We start from the raw sequence: 16,162 nt of genomic DNA on the forward strand, positions 1-16,162 counted from the left end.
CCACAGCCAGTCCTGGGGACTTCTTGGCTCTCTAGGTTTTTCTCTTTGCCACCTGTTTACCTGCCCTCTCCAGGTGAGAGGGAGAGGAGCAAGAAGGAGACCCACATAGGCACTTCCACATCTTTCACTCTCTCTGGGTGCTGACTGAGCACAGAGGGAGAGACAACTGAATGGGTATCAGCAATGAAGAGGAGGTGATCCCACTCAGGGAGTGGAGCCCACTGAGAATGTCTTGCCCAAGATCCATCCAAAACCTGGAACTAGCAGTGATTATTGAGAGAGAGAGAGAGAGAACAGTCAGACCATGCTGAGAAACCTTAAAATGGTCTGAAAAGGCTTCTAACATTGGCCAGCCCTGGGATGAGCAGTGACCAAAATTGGTAAGGAGAGTGAGGTGGCTGCCTCAAGCAGCCACTGATCTCTTGGGTGTCATGAAAAGGCAGCAAATTGTTATATTATTATTACTATTATTACCATCATCATCAACAACAACAACAGCAAAACATTTTTACTCCCAGGAAGAAGCATTTGTGGAATTTTCTCAGCCACCAAAATAACTTTGCCAGCCTTGGCAATTATGCACCTTAACATAATTAAGGGGACACTCTACTGTTTTGTTTCAGGTTGCAAAATGTCTTGGCTGGCTCTAGGAGTGACTTTAGTAATTTTATAAGGGTTGCGTTTAATATGAAGTTAGCCAGTTGCTATAACCGTTTAAAACATGAATTACCCTCTTTCATACTGACTGTGATATATTATTAATGTTTGTTCTGACTTTTTGAAAACAGTGGGGTATATATATATATATGTAATGCTTGGATGTAGAGCTGGCAGCATCTCTTCTCCACTCCACCCCTCCCCCAGCCTGCAACAGGTTCCCAAGCCAAACATTTCCTTCCTGCTTTTCCGAGTGGAGAGCACGTCTCTTGTTTCATCTCATTAGTGGGAGAAGTCCACCACTGGTGAGCGCAGCGGAACTGGTTGCTATAGCAACACATGTTTATTGAGCTCTCGAGATATGAGGTACTAGGCTGGGGAGAGGCACTTTCAAACATTTGTGGCGGGGGTGGGGGAGGCCGAGGGCTGCACTGTCTATGGAGCCACTTGGTGCCACTGTGGACGTGACAGGGTCAAGAGGATGTGTGAAAAGACTGGCTCTGTACCCTTAGACCTCACTGAAGGCACAAGAGCTGGGATTTGGCTTTCTGTACAGGCTAAAGGAGTTTTGAGCAGGTCTAGATTACCAATGAGAATACATGTGCTATCAGTGTAATATGCAATGCAGCCTTTCCCAATCTGGTGCCCTCCAGATGTTTTGGACTAGAATTTCCACCAGCCCCAGCCAGTACAGCAGTAGTAGCTGAGGCTGATGGGAGTTGTAATCTGAAACATCTGGAGGGCACCAGTTGGGGAAGGCTGATGTAAAACATATGGGCCTAATTCAGTAGTCTTGGAATTCAGCATCTATAGAATTGCAACTTTCTTTTTCACATTGGTTTTCTACCTGCAAAGATAGGCTTGAAAGTGTGAAGGACTGAACAGGCCAGGGTGAACAGTGTCTGGTGACATCTCTGCAGGGTCAGGGCTTCTGTGCCATGAAGAACTCCTTTCTTCTCCCCATAACTAGCAAAAGCAGAATGAACCATGTCAAATAAGCAAATGTTTGGATGGAGTAACATCTTTACAAGTTTCATGCTGGGAGCTTCCCTATTAAAAGTCCAGAGCGGTTCAAAGCAAGGGCTTCCTTGATACTTAGAGACACTTGACTGTATGATAATTCCTCTAAGGTAGGCCTTCTTTTAAACAGAAGCTATGTGCCTTAATAGTTGCTTAACAGGCAGAAACCCAACAGGTAAATCCCCATCCCCAAACATGGAGATGCAGTGACGCAAAGCCTGCACATTATACAGCATAGGGGTTCTGTGCATAAAAAAGATGCTAATTTTAAATATAAATTGCATGAACATTCAAAAAGGTGCAAGAGTGGTGGTGGATGAGTCGGGTCCTTGGTCAACTCCTAACACATGCTAATATTCTTCTTTGATCTTTACATCATAAAGGGGTCTGGAAACCATCCCTTTACTTTGCTGTGAAATATTCCTTGATTGTGCAGGGATGTGCTGGGTGACAAGAGAATTCCCAATTGCTGTAAACTATTTGCAATGCATATATGTTACCAGAATGTGTAGAACAGATGGAGCTGAAACATCAGCCCATGAGGCCAAGCGCTGGAATTAAGAATTAAAGCCCAACTGCTGTTGGCTGCTAACAATACAATCACAGTCGCAGAGCTGAACAATGCCGCAAGTGGCTTTTCCAAGGAGGTCTGGGATTGTTCCAGAATGGGAGAGGAAGCCCTCAGACTGCTATCTGAAGATGAACGATATGTACTGAGATAACACTGCTGATGGTCCAAAGCATGACAGAATTGTAGACTACCAGCATCCAAGAGCAAGAGCTTTTCTTTAAAAGACACCACCACCACCAGAACCGTACATTCTTAATGAGAGAAATGACTCCCAGCATGACAGACCATATTTACTTTCTGTCATAGATGTCGGTGGGGAAAATGGACTTGTGTGTCTGTGTAAGAGAGAGAAAGTTTTTTTTTTAAAGTTGCATTTAGCATATAGTTAAGTAGGGTCAAAAGCTGCCCTTCCCACTGGGACACTGGAGGTACCACAATGTAAAATGGGGGACAGAGCTTCCCCTTACCTCAGTCATGTCCCCAATTGCATCCTCCCCCCCCTTCTCCCCCAAATTAGTTGATTATAATGATAATCTAATGGGACAATGGAAGGGGATTGCAGTTGGGGACACAGGTGAGGTGGGAGCAAAACTTGCCGCATCCCCTGCTACTTAGATTACCCGTGTGAGTAGGGACAGGCTCAGACCTCGACTGTTTCCCTGGTTGCACTCCCGTAAGTGTCTCCATAAAATTCCAGCAGTGCTGGATCTGTGAATTCAAACCCTGGAGTGGGTGCGGAAGACTATTCCTTTCCTTTGCTCATCCTGGTTATCTCCTTTTTGGCCACCTTCGTCGTGGCGAAGACAACTAGCAAGCAGTGGAGGTAGACAGGCAATGTGCACAGCAGCGCGCTGCCTGCCCTGCTTGTTGGTCACGCTGCATTTTTTTTAGATGACACCGTACCAGAATTCCAGTGTGACCAAGGAAAGAAGCTGTGAACTGGATTTTATATTATTGATATAATAATATATTCATATATTTTTAAATCTGGTTGGACATGCCTTAAAGACTTCAAAGCTAAAAGACAAACTCACATTTTCACACAAGCAAGAAAACTTCAAGAAAACAAAGCAAACAGGTTCTCTTTTAACCATATAATTACAGAAGAAATGTTCAAGAGTCTTCCAAGATTTGTTAGGCTGCAAAATGCTACAGCAAACAGTTTGGCTGGTCCATGACCGAAATAAATCCATTCATTCATACAGCAAACAGTCCTGATATTTCTGTACCAGGCTAGTTGAGGATTTGAGGCTGAATGCCTCTTAGGGTACACTGGTGACAAAATATGATAGATGTACTTCTTTTGCTACTGTTCTAGTATCAGAACTATAGGAAAATTATTTTTGTGTACTCTACAAGGCTACAGGGCCATTTTAAAACTTTGTTTCAAACTAAAACAATATCTGTTTCCATATTAAATTTTCTTTGGAGAACACTCTGCATGAATGTACCACAAAGCATCACTCCTGTTAATCATTCAAACTGGTCTGCGATCACTGTTTTGTGTGTAAGGCAAGCTGAGGCACGGAAAACTCCCTTATTTAGAAAGATATGATGTTGGTATGCCGCTCATAATTTTTTTTCACACAAAAAACACTCTGGCCAATAGAAGTCAGCAGCTGGTGTGACTGAGAGCCATTTCACATTCAGAGACACAACCACTCCAAAGAGTTGTTTCCATTCAAGCCTGCGAGTGCAGCGATCTTGTCTGAGTAAGTGATGAATACAGATCCAACAGAGAGGTTACTTGATAGGTGCTGATAGCTGCTTCTTCAAGTGTATGTTTTATTCTTCACTGAGATTACCTTCAGATGCTGTCTAGGTGCTGTAACACTCATTTCCACTGTGAAGACAAAAAAATGCAGTTGTGAGATATTATTCTTTTCTTCTGTATCACTTCACCTATGTACCAAGGTCTTTTCTGGTGAATGGTTTTGGGACACAATTCAAACTAGTGTTGATTTGTTTTTTATGGTCTATATATATTAAAAGCCTTTTTCCAGCCAATAGTGGTTCTGTGCTTCTTCCATTCAAGAGAATGTCAAAGTCTAAAATATATACAGTAGAAGAGAACTGCTTTTATACCACTTCCCAACTGTCTCCTTGAAAATGTTTTAGTAGTGGTAGGACTTATGGATTCTATCCCCCTGAACTTGAAAGTGTGGAGGATGCACCAATGACCCCCCCCAATGTCTTTGTATATTGTACCAGTGGCAAAGGTTTTCCAGAAAATGTTGAATTGGAAAAATGTCTGGGGAAAATCCTATGGAAATTACTGTAACCGACACAGGATAATTTGCATCAGGAAATTTTCTGATGCCCTAGAGAATTATCTTTATTTTCCCTCTATTTCGTAAACAAAGCTAAAAACTTGAAACTGCCAAGCTTGCTTAATATTTATGTGCAATTGACATCCATTTATTGTTGCTAATGAACTTATGAAATGGAATTTTTTCTATGGAAAAATAAGGCACTGAAAAATGTTCTCCTTGCCCAGTATCACTGTACTGCACAGCAGTTGTGACTGCATTTGTCGCAGAGTTTGGTCATCTTGTGATGTCATAATGTAGCCACCAATCAAGATGAGAATGAGAGGAAAGCCTCTTCCATCTTCTTCAAAGCCTACGAGTGCTAAATACCAGGCTTCTGGCATCATCCATATTACTTAGCAGCAATGGAGGAGCCTTCACAAGCTGATACAGATGGGTGTGTTGTATAGAAGGATGGTGTGGTCATTCTTGGGAATTTTGAAAAAATCCAATTACCCTCAAAGCAATGGTGGCTGGTGCCCATTGTGACTGATAGGGCAGAAAGGGCAACAGTTGGTGGAGCCAGAGCCAGTGATAGGTGGGGCTAGCTAATTCTAGTTTTGTCCCCATTCTCCTTCCTGTTGAGTTCTACAAAGGTAACACTGCAACTGAGAAGGAAGCTGACAGTCAGGGCTACCCCCTAGACTGGATGTGGGTGGGAGGGCAGGCAGGTGAGGGCTGGCTGAAAAGGGGCAAATGGGGCACTGCTCCACCAACTTCAGTCTAACGGACCTGCCTCCATTAGTGCTTCCATTAGTACACTGTTCTTCAACTTTGGGTCCCCAGATGTTCTTGGACAACACCCATCATCCCCAGCCAGCTTAGCCACTGGTCAAGGGATCATGGGAGGTATAGTCCAAACAACATCTGGGAACCCAAGTTGAAGAACACTGCATTAATAGCTATAGCCTTCAGTCCTGACTTACTGTTCTTATGCGTTTCACATATTATAATATTTTTAGATAAAAGGAAACATCTTGAAACAGAAATGGATTGTGTGTGGTGATATCTTATGTCTGCTTTCCATTGTATGAATATGTGTGAACGCATGCCGGGCTGCTGCAATAAGCATCCCCAGTCCAGGCGCTGGAGTGGCACGTAAGCGGGTCACTTTTCAAAAGTGGGAATCCTGCCAATTAGCTCTTCGGTAGGAGGAATGGGGAGAGAGAGAGTGTGTGTGGAGGGGGAGGATGGAATCCCCCCAAAAAACAAAAGGCAAGAAGCAAGCTGAAGAAATAACATGGTTTATTTCCAAAAGCACTCTTATTACATCTAACACGCTTTGACTGTCACTCCTTGTCAGAGGCAGCAAAAAACTAAATGTAGAAAAGGCAATTTAACCAGTATTACATTAGACATTAGAATTAAATTCAGACATTTGGGCCATTTAAATACATTTTATGTATGCTTTATTATATATAAAAAGGGTGTTCATAGGATCTCAACAATGGGCTCCATCCTTTCTTCCATGCCAAACACCTGGTTGTGATTTTAGATTATTATTTTGTAAAGGGTTCAGTGCCTATAGGCCTGCCTGCTCTGTCCGCACTGTGTTGTATCTGAGTTATGATGTGTTGCACATTGTGTCTACCTTATTAGAACACAAGAAGAGCCCTGCTGTTGTTTCAGAGCAAGGATCAGTCTAGTCCTGCATCCTGCTTCCATCAGGGGCTGGCCAGATCTGCCTTGCAGGAAGCGCACAGGAAGGGCAAAGCACGGAAGTGCTTTCCTATCAAGGCCAGGCCACGGGCACCAGTCTGGATCAAGTCAGGAGCCAAGAACTGGGAGTCTAAAACAAAGAGCAGTCAGAACAAGCCAGAAAGCAGGACTAAGACTAGAAACAGCAGTGATCAGGTAGGCCTTGTTGCTCAAGTAAAGCACCACTGCACTGATCCAGGAAGCCCTCCACTTCTTGCCCAGGAGGGCTCAGTGGCCAACCTGGGTGGTTTAGAGCCAGTCTAGATCTGGAAGGTTTGTCCCTGAGAGGCTGCAGTTATGTAGTTCACCTCATGGGGCAGAGGTCAGCAGTACCTGACATTTCCCTGGAGGTATTTTGTAAAGTCTGAGTTGGCCATCGTTCTTTGATCCAACATTCCAATGACATTCAAGCTAGGTGATAAAGTTAAAGGTGTTTGACTGTGAGCTTGAAATGGGCAATGGGATGGATTTTAAGCAGCATCACATCCCGCTTCTACCTAACCCCTTCACCTCCAATACAGTAAAAGAGACACCTCCGCCACAGTCTGATGGAGAATGAAGGAAGGACCTAGGAGCTGCACACTTGCCTGCAGGTATTGCTTTTGGAACATACTGCATTGATAGAATGTGACAACAGGCAGCCTTTCCAGTCCGTTGAAGGAACTGTCAAGTGGCCATTTACCTGCATATTCCTGTAGTAAAGTGCTTGCAAAACTGTCTGGCTAATTGAGAGTTAATGTTCCTGGATAGCTATCAGCCTCCCAGTGGTGTCTGGGAAGCAGAATCTGCTAGAGCTATTGTAAGATGACAGTCTTTTAGTAGCAGTGGTTAACTATATTATGAACACAGTTGTTCTTCAAACCTGGCTGACATCTTCTTGGGAAGCTGGAGAATATCCTTACAAAAGTACACCACAAGGAATCCCAGTCATGGATCTCAGGAAGGCACCTATGCTCAGCACCAAAGCCAGTTTCCAGGTGGTAAGAGGAGAGGTCATACCAGTCCTGGTAACGCAGAAAGCTGCAAAGTGACACAGCACAGTTTGTGAGTCCTATGTTAGGCAAACAGGAGAGATCTTCTGCAGAAAGTTGGCATAAATGATTTTCTAGCCCCTTGCAGCTCACAGAAAGACAGCACCAGGTAAAAAGGGATTTCTTAATGTGGACGACCAATTTTGAGTTTACTTTTATTGCAAGGCATGAAAAGTCTCATTTTCACTCCAAAGAAGTAAGCTGTAATACATAAGGTTGTTCACTAGATGTCACTGTTTAAACAAAAACATAGCTGTCCAGGCTGAATATGTCAAATGAGTCGGTAGACCCACCACCACATATGTATCAGGTACATAGCCGGTTTCTGCACTCTTTCCCATCAGGAAATCAAGGGTGGTGCATCATGTAAGGATTATGTTATGTTGTGTACCTGGTGGTAGGCTCACGTGCAGTCCTGTGCTCAATGTACATACAGTGTTGTTACCCTTCCAGCTATGTAAATTGGGCCTTTGGCCCATAACAAAAAACACACAGAGTTTACACTGCTGAACATGTTCATTGGATTGTGTACGTGGGTAGCCATGCTGTGATAGTTCTGGGAAAAGTGAGCTTTGATCATAAGATAGTGCTGGATCACAGGGTCTACCACCTGGTTCCCCTTAAGCTTTCTCCATATTCCTGAGTGCATCCCACAGGAAGAAATTCAGTGGTGTGAATTGGCCCATAGTAGATATTTTCACATGCCTTGCAAGATGAATCAATTCATTTATGCCTAATTTGATGTGTACAGTATTCTGACAGTCCCTGGGGATGTATTCACATGGAGAACTTAGTATGTGAATCAGTTCCTCCTTTTGATAGAGGATAAAACATCTGTAACGGTATGGGCATGTTTGGCAGCTGCTGTGATCATTGTAACTGCTTACAAGAGGCCAAAAGAAGAGTGACTGAGGCTGCAATCCTAATCACCACTACGACTACTGCCATTATTATTTCCATTTACTATATCCTTCCCCCTCCCCCTAAGATCTCAGGGCGGGTTACAACAGCACAGATAATACCGTTTAAAACCAATCTCAAATACAACAAAAAGTCATACATTAATTAACTATTTTCAGGTAGATCACAAAACTACTTTTCAGTGGTCAAAGGCCATGGTAAAGAGGTGTGTCTTCAGCATACAACTAAAGTTGAACAATGATGGTGATGCTAGAGGCACCTGTGTAGGGAAGGCGTTCCACAGTTTTTGGGCTGCCACACAGAAATCCCTCCCCCAGGCCACCACCTCTCGAACTTCTAAGGGTGTAGAACTACCAAGAGGGCCTCCTCTGTCAATCTTAACACCTGGGGATATCTGTGTGTACTCACTTCCACTGTATCCCAACCCCAATACGGTAAGTTGCTTAGAAACAAATGTAATTGCTTTTCTTTAACTAGGATTCTGAGGGTAGAAACATACTCACTATTCCGCCGCTTCCAGTGTCTCCACCTCTCTCTTCTGAAAACAGAGGCACACGCCCTAGTCAAACCCCGCCCCTTTTTACTGTAAACCTGGTGGGAGCAGCTTGAGTGTGTGTGAGTTTTTTTAATTCAGCTTCAAAGAGATTTTGCAATTGATCAGCAGATCAACCCATTTCCCCTCCAGGAGTGGCTAATGGAAACACTTTGATCTGGCGACTAGTGTGTTTACAGCCTAAGTGTATTGTTTTATGTGGGTTTGAATGATGGTGAATTCAACCTTTTAGTGCCTTGGCTCCATGTAGTTGATGAATTCCTAATATTTCTGATAAGTCTCTTGAAGAATCTCTGCTAAAGGGGAAACTGATGCAATGCTGATGGTAGCTTAGGAAGAGGTGTTTGGAGGTCAAGGGTTAGCATTTCTAATGCCCAAGGAAAGAGCAAGTGAGGCATAACTGCTTGTACTAGTTTTGAGGTGCTGCTTGAGACCCAGAGTGCCAAGTAACTTGCTACCCTCTCCACAGAGAAATGGTCTCAAAAGTATCCAAGCTCAAATGCCAATCAGTAATACCCAGGACCCATGGGCTCTATCCTGAACATGTGAGCACAGTGTATTTGTTCCCATTGGTAGTAACAAAGTTTAAATATTTAAATTCAAATACATGTTTTGCTAGCTTAAATAAAGGCTGAGGAACCTATGGCCCTCCAGATACTGTTAGACTCCAATGCCCATCAGTCATAGCCAACTTGGCCAATGGTCAGGGATGACAGAAATTATAGCCCAACTTCTGTCCAGTTGGTGCTGACCCATGACAAGGACTTTTCACTGGTGGCTCCCTGTTTGTGAAATACCCTCCACAGTGCGGTGTGTCTGGGAATTTGAAGACATTTCTGTTTACCCAGACATTTGAGGGCTGAAGGGGACTGTTCCTGGCAAACCAAAGATCACTGATGAAAGAATGTTTTTAATTGTGTGAACAGTTTTTACTATGTTTTTCTTTTTCTTGCTAAATTGTTTTGTTTGTGTTTGCTGCCCTTGGGCTTCTTCCGGAGGAAGGGTGGGATATAAATCATCATCATCATCATCTCGAGAACCATAGCTTCCCCACCCCTGGTGTGGAAGGGAAAACTTTCCAGACAAAATGAGGTGCTCCAGAGAACAGAGTTTATTGAGACGTAAACCAACAGCGCTAATGGGAGAGGAGGTGCAAACCAAACTCTGCCAATCACAGGAAAAGCACAGCTTTTTATAACCATTTTGACATCAGAAACCGGACAGGGTCAAACCCAACCCCTTATCCCCTATAACTGATGAAACTGCATTCGTAGGGCTAGCCCCTTGGCTATGTTTGGGCCTCGTCTCCTGGCCATGTTCGGGTCTGCCTTTATTTCTTCATGTTTATACTGAAAATATCAAATGTACATAGACAATTCAGCATTCTTTACTACTTCTTTCTTTTTGCTGCCTTGCATTATTTTATATCTATTAAGTAAGTTTCAACACTGACACATCAGCAGCTTCTAATTTCGATTCTAATCAAGCATACTTCCTTAAAACATTTTCCATGCTAAAACACTGCTTTGGATTTTTCCTATGCTCTAAATCAAACACACACAAATAAAATAATCTATTAATTGATGATTAATAATGAAACAGGAATTTATACAATAATTCAGAAATCTCATTCCTCACTAGTTTAGATTATTCTGACTATTGTTATATTGTCTTCTCTACTTATATAATACAATAATTAGATTATTTTGATATGTTAACTGCTACATTTCCATTATATACTGATATAAGCATGGTGTTACATTGACAGTGCTATATTATGTTCGCAGAATCATAGAATAGTAGATTGGAATGGGCCTATAAGGCCATCTAGTCCAACCCCCTGCTCAATGCAGGAATCCAACTTAAAGCATATTCAACAGGTGGCTGTCCAGCTGCCTCTTGAAGGCCTCCAGTGTTGGTTCCATTGTCATACTGTTCCAACAGTTAGGAAGTTTTTCCTGATGTTCAGTCAAAATCTGTTATATTAGTGGTTGGAGAGAGCAGTGTTGTGTAGTGGTTAGAGTGCTAGACTAGAATCTTGGGAGATCCTGCTTTAAATCCCTACTCTAACATGATGCTCACTAGGTAACCTTGGGCCAGTCATAGCCTCTCAGTCTAACCTACTTCACAGGGGTGTTGTGAGGATAAAAATGTGAGATGAGGAGAACTATGTATGCCACATTGAGCTCCTTGGAGGAAAGGTGGGATATTAATGTAATAATAGTAAGTAAGTAGATTTATTGCGGTCACAGACCAAAAATATCAAAATATTCCAACATACAAATATTTACTTCAACATGGACTATTTAAAAACAATTCAGATCAAGTTAAAAAGTTGTTGTCACGTTCAAAATACCAGAGTTTTCCTACGTTGAATAGCTACGGCACAAAATTTGGCAATTTTCTCCGTTATTGCGATGGATTGGTCAGACAATAGGAGGTCCACATAGCATATATCACTTATACCGGGAAATGAGTTTAAGATGGGAGTAATTAACTGGTCTCTAAGGACACAATAGAAGGGGCAATATAATAGAACATGCATGACTGTTTCTACTTCATCGTTACCACATGGGCATTTTCTTTCATTATATGGGACTTTTTAAAATCTGCCCTCTAACAGCACCGATGGTAAGATGTTGAATCTTGCCAATGTAAATGCTCTGCGCCATTTAGGTAACGTGAGATTGGATAGATATGCCATAGGAGCCAAGGGTTTGATATTATATCTATGCTTCCTAACTAACATCAGATGTTGTTGGTAGTCAATATCTCTGACCCGCTGTAGGATGTTTACCTTGGCCTTTATATAGCCCATAGCTAAAATAATTGAAATAGAGAAGCCTAGGGTTAATATTTTATCTGATACCATCTTTTTCCATGTAGATTGGAAACTGTCACTTAAAGTGTGGGGAGCCAATCCCACCGGGTTAAATATTAATTTCAACCAAAAGATGATTCTGTGACACCAGATATGGGATTCTATAGAAGGTAATCCTGTTTCTAATCTTAGGATGAAATTTGGGACACAGGGAGGAACTGCTAAAATAGACCTAAGAAAAGAGTTTTGCACTGCCTCAAGTGATGTAAATTTCAAACAAGTATTGGCTTGTGTACCATAGATCAACTGTGGTATTACTTTTGCCACAAACACTTTAATAGCTGCAGGTATAATCTGTCCTCCTTTATTATGGAAGAAGGATAACAAAGCTTTCGATGTTCTTTTCGCATTTAAGATTGCCATTTTCGTATGTAATTGCCAGGAATTAGATGATTGGAAAATTATCCCCAGGTACTTGAAGGCTACTACTTGTTCTATTAAATGGCCATTCAAGCGCCAAAGATGATTCGACCTTCTTTTATTTTTTGTAAAAATCATAACTTTTGTTTTGTCATGATTTATTATAAGATGTTGTTTTAAGCAAAAACCCGGCAAAGCAAATAGCAAGCGCTTTAAGCCAATGGGTGTTCTCGATATTAGTACTAAGTCGTCTGCATATAATAATATATGCCTTGGGATTTCCGCTAGTCTTGGGGGATGTGAGGGAACTGCTGCTAAACTGTTGACTACTGCATTTATATAGATGTTAAACAAAAGCGGAGCCAATATACAGCCTTGTTTTACTCCTTTGTATGTGGGTATAGGGTTTGTTAAATGACCTTTGTTGTTACATCTGACCCGGAGATAAGTATTCTCATAAAGCCCTCGTATTAATAGCAGCAAGCGAGTATCAATATTAGTATTGCCTAGTTTTTCCCATAGTTTGGCTCTAGATATTGAGTCGAAAGCTGTCTTTAAGTCTATAAAAGCAGTATATAGAGAGCTCCTAGTTTTTTCAGTATATTTCTCTACCAGATGTTGTAGGATGAGGGCATGGTCAATAGTTGAACGGCTCGCCCGAAATCCTGCTTGTTCTTGTGCCAAAATATGTTCGGTTTCAGTCCATGTAGTTAATTTGCTATGTAGATGGGCAGCATATAATTTGCTAATTATATTTAATAGGCTTATTGGTCTGAAATTGGCTGGATCAAACAGTGAGCCTTTTTTATATATTGGCACAATTATGGCCATACCCCAATCCCCAGGTATTTGCATAGTATGGTCAATATGAGAAAAAAGGGTTGCAAGTACTGGGGCCCACCATATCGCATTAGTTTTAAAAATTTCTGCAGGGATGTTATCTGGTCCTGGAGCTTTATTTGATTTCAATTTAGATATCAATTCTAAGATTTCATTTACGGTGACGGGTTCCCATTCAGGTACATTCATCGTATTTCCATTATATCGAAAATGGCAATCTAGATCATTCATATATAGGTTTGCAAAGTAATTTTCCCATGCTTGTGGAGAGATGTAGCAATCCAAGTTGGTATAAGTTTTTGGCCAATTATTCGCTATTAGTTTCCAAAATAGAGATGAATTTTTTAACTTGGAGGCATAAGTAAGGCGATGCCATATTTCTTTCAACTCTAGTTTCTTTTTTCTAATAACTAAATGTTTGTACTGCCTCCTGGCTTTACAGTATGCCTGTAGTAACTCTTGGGACCTATTTTGCTTATATGCTTTAAAAGTAGCAATTAGATTTTTTTTTTCTCTACACAATCACGGTCAAACCATGATTTGGAATTTTGTGTCCAATTTTTCGGGTTTTTTTTGTACTTGGCATGAAGATCGCCTGAAGCTTCTTTATTAGCTGTTGAAATTGATAATAAGGGTCAATCGACTGGTTATTTGAAAGCATAAGTTCCTTTAGGGCCAGACTATTGGGGGCATTTAATCTATCTGTGGCCTCCTTTTCTAATTTAGGTATCCATTTAAGTCTACTCGGACGAATTTCACAGTCGGAAATTGGAAATGTTTGCAGGGTTTGCATATATTTGACCTTCTCCGCACTTCAGCACTATATTTACAGGTGAATGGTCACTTTCAGGCCTATCTATGATCGCATACCTCCCAATTAGATGATAGAGTTCTTGGGAGACAATGCCTAAATCTATTATAGACGCGCCTCTAGATGAGAGATATGTATACTCTCCTGCTAAATCTCCCAGAGTACGTCCATTTAGAAGGATTAGGTTTAGTTTAAATATCATCTGCATTAGACAGAGACCTGTATAATTAGTGCCTCTGTCTTTTGCTTGTCTTGTAGGCATGAGAGTTGGGCCATCCAAGGAGGGGGCTGCCATCTGATATTTAGTGAACAGAGTTTCATCCGATGGGCCCACTCTGGCATTAAAATCTTCAGCCATTATTAATAAAGCGTCTGGATGGCATAGAGTTAGCTTAGTTAAGTGGTGGTAAGTTATTTACATCCCAATCAGTAACTAAATTTTCATGGATCAAATTTTCTTTCGATTCTGCTTTATCTTTTGTCTTGGTTGCATTCTCATTCGACTGGTAGTAAAAAGTGATTTTAGCTTGCTTTCCTCCAGAGGCCATTTGCATATCTTCTTTACCCGGTATAATGCCTAAGTCTTTGCATTTTTGTCTGGTGAGAACCATATTTAGCCCAATCAAGTGCAAGGATTGTTGTCATTTAATTAGTCCGACTCTGGTGCGTTTAAAATGTTAAAAACTTTAATAGTTCTATTTGTTTTCTGTTACTATCATCAGTTTGTCCTAGCTTCCAAAGTACAAGGTCTCCTTATCTTGTTTGTTTATTTTACGGTCGGAGGATTCTACTTCTGCCAAGTTTCTCTCAGCTTTCATGTAGCGGGTAATTTTAAGAATAAAAGCAGAGTAGTAAAATAAAAAGATATAAAAATGATATCGGTATCAGATGTAGTAGCTCTTATTCAGTTATCCTTTCCTTTGAAAATTTACTTTGGGCTATGGAGCAGTGATTTTCACTGTACTCACTGTCTCGCAGCCATCTTGAATCATCGAAATATATGTAATAATAAAGAAATAAAAATAAATAAAGCCAGATCAAGGGTCTGCCATTTGAAAGCAAATGCAAATTTTGTTTGCGTGTGTGTGTGTGTAGTCCTCCAGATGATGCTGGACTACAACTCCTATCATCCCTGAGCATTGGCCATTTTGGCTGTGGCTGATGTGAATCAAAGCCCAATATCTGAAGGGCTACAGATTCTGCATGCCCACTGTAAAGGATGGTGATTACTGATCCTCATGTATATAGATGATGTCCAATATTTGATAAAGTAGATCCTTCAAAATCAATAGGCTTCTGAGTATTACTAACATTAATTATCACCTATTCAAGACTAGAAAAGAGCATGCTCTTTAGGACTTCACGGTCTGGGTGAAGCAGCCTTACTCAACCTGGTACCCTCCCAGTGTTTTGGACTCCAACTCCCCTCAGCCCCAGCCAGCGTGGTCAGTGTTCAGGAATGATGGGAGTTATACTCCAAAACATTTGGAGGGTACCAGCTTGGAAAAGGCTGGTCTACAGGACTATCTAAGTATGTCATTGAAATTCCACAGCACCGACCTGTTCATCAGAAATTATCAGTTTGGACCAAATCAGTTAATTGATCAATTTAGTAGTTACACGATTGAAAGTTTACCTGCATTTTTGGCCAGCATGTGCTGTGTGACATTCAATGATCCATCATGTGGTTCAGGTGTGATCTTCAGGAGTTCACAAAGGAGGGCATAAACATTCACACTTTCAAAAGGATCCACCTCCAGTCCTCTCTTGAATGCTGGTCCCACAGCTCGGAATATGGTCTTCATGTTCATATCGTTATTGTCAAAGCCGTGTTCCCCTTTATTGATTTGCACTTTGATTCTCTGAAAAAGAAAGTGAAGGCTAACTTACTGTGCCTTTTGCCTTGGTACCCCCCTCCCAATAAAAAATAACAAAGCAATGGTGCAGCACATTTTCTTCTGCTGTAATACATATTGGGGCTGGCCCTGCCATTAGGCAGAATGAGATGAGAAGCAGTAGTGAGATGTTTGAGCTCTGCTCTGAGCCCCATAAGCTAACCTTCTGCCCTCAGGTGCAGTGGAGAATGCTGCCCTGTCATTGGTGACAAAGCAAGATTCAGCTGCCATTCTGATTGACTTCTGTACGTGGAATAGAGGAAGGCACCATCTCACCACTTTGTCCTTTACCTCAAGAAGAAAAATGTCTTGGGCCAGCCCTGCACATATTCTTGTATTGGGGTGGACTGATTTAAATCACAGAGAGTAGTGAGCAATAGTAATTGGTTGCCTTCAAAAGAGCCTGTTCTTCCAATAAAACCAGTCTAGCTGCAACTCAACTCTTCTAACAAAGTTTAAAGTTCAATATATATTAAAAACCTTCTTAGAAGAGTTTATTTGGAGGCCTGGCCTGGCAACCAAGAGGTCTTCTGTATCTTTAACAATTGTGCAGGGGGAAGGGAGAATTTCACCTGGTGGTTTTCCCATTACAGTGTTGCAAGAACACCTGCACTT

The 16,162-nt window shown here is 41.5% G+C and overlaps 1 protein-coding gene across 5 annotated transcripts in view; it reads right to left on the reverse strand.

Annotated features, from left to right (window-relative positions):
* Positions 1 to 3,327: 3,327 nt before the first annotated feature.
* ENPP7 (ectonucleotide pyrophosphatase/phosphodiesterase 7) overlaps positions 3,328 to 16,162 on the reverse strand; it is a 30,229-nt gene continuing 17,394 nt past the window's right edge. For 3 of the 5 annotated variants that reach the window (XM_061615816.1, XM_061615815.1, XM_061615817.1), the window contains 3 exons: positions 15,289 to 15,514; positions 7,118 to 7,275; positions 3,328 to 4,091 (listed from right to left, as the gene is read on the reverse strand). In XM_061615816.1, the coding sequence (XP_061471800.1) occupies positions 7,154 to 7,275; positions 15,289 to 15,514 (348 nt within the window). In that variant the 3' untranslated portion in view covers positions 3,328 to 4,091; positions 7,118 to 7,153. The other 2 variants (XM_061615819.1, XM_061615818.1) reach the window with 2 other exon arrangements.

This window comes from Rhineura floridana, chromosome 3 (genome assembly GCF_030035675.1).
Source record: "Rhineura floridana isolate rRhiFlo1 chromosome 3, rRhiFlo1.hap2, whole genome shotgun sequence".
Classification (NCBI taxonomy): domain Eukaryota; kingdom Metazoa; phylum Chordata; class Lepidosauria; order Squamata; family Rhineuridae; genus Rhineura; species Rhineura floridana.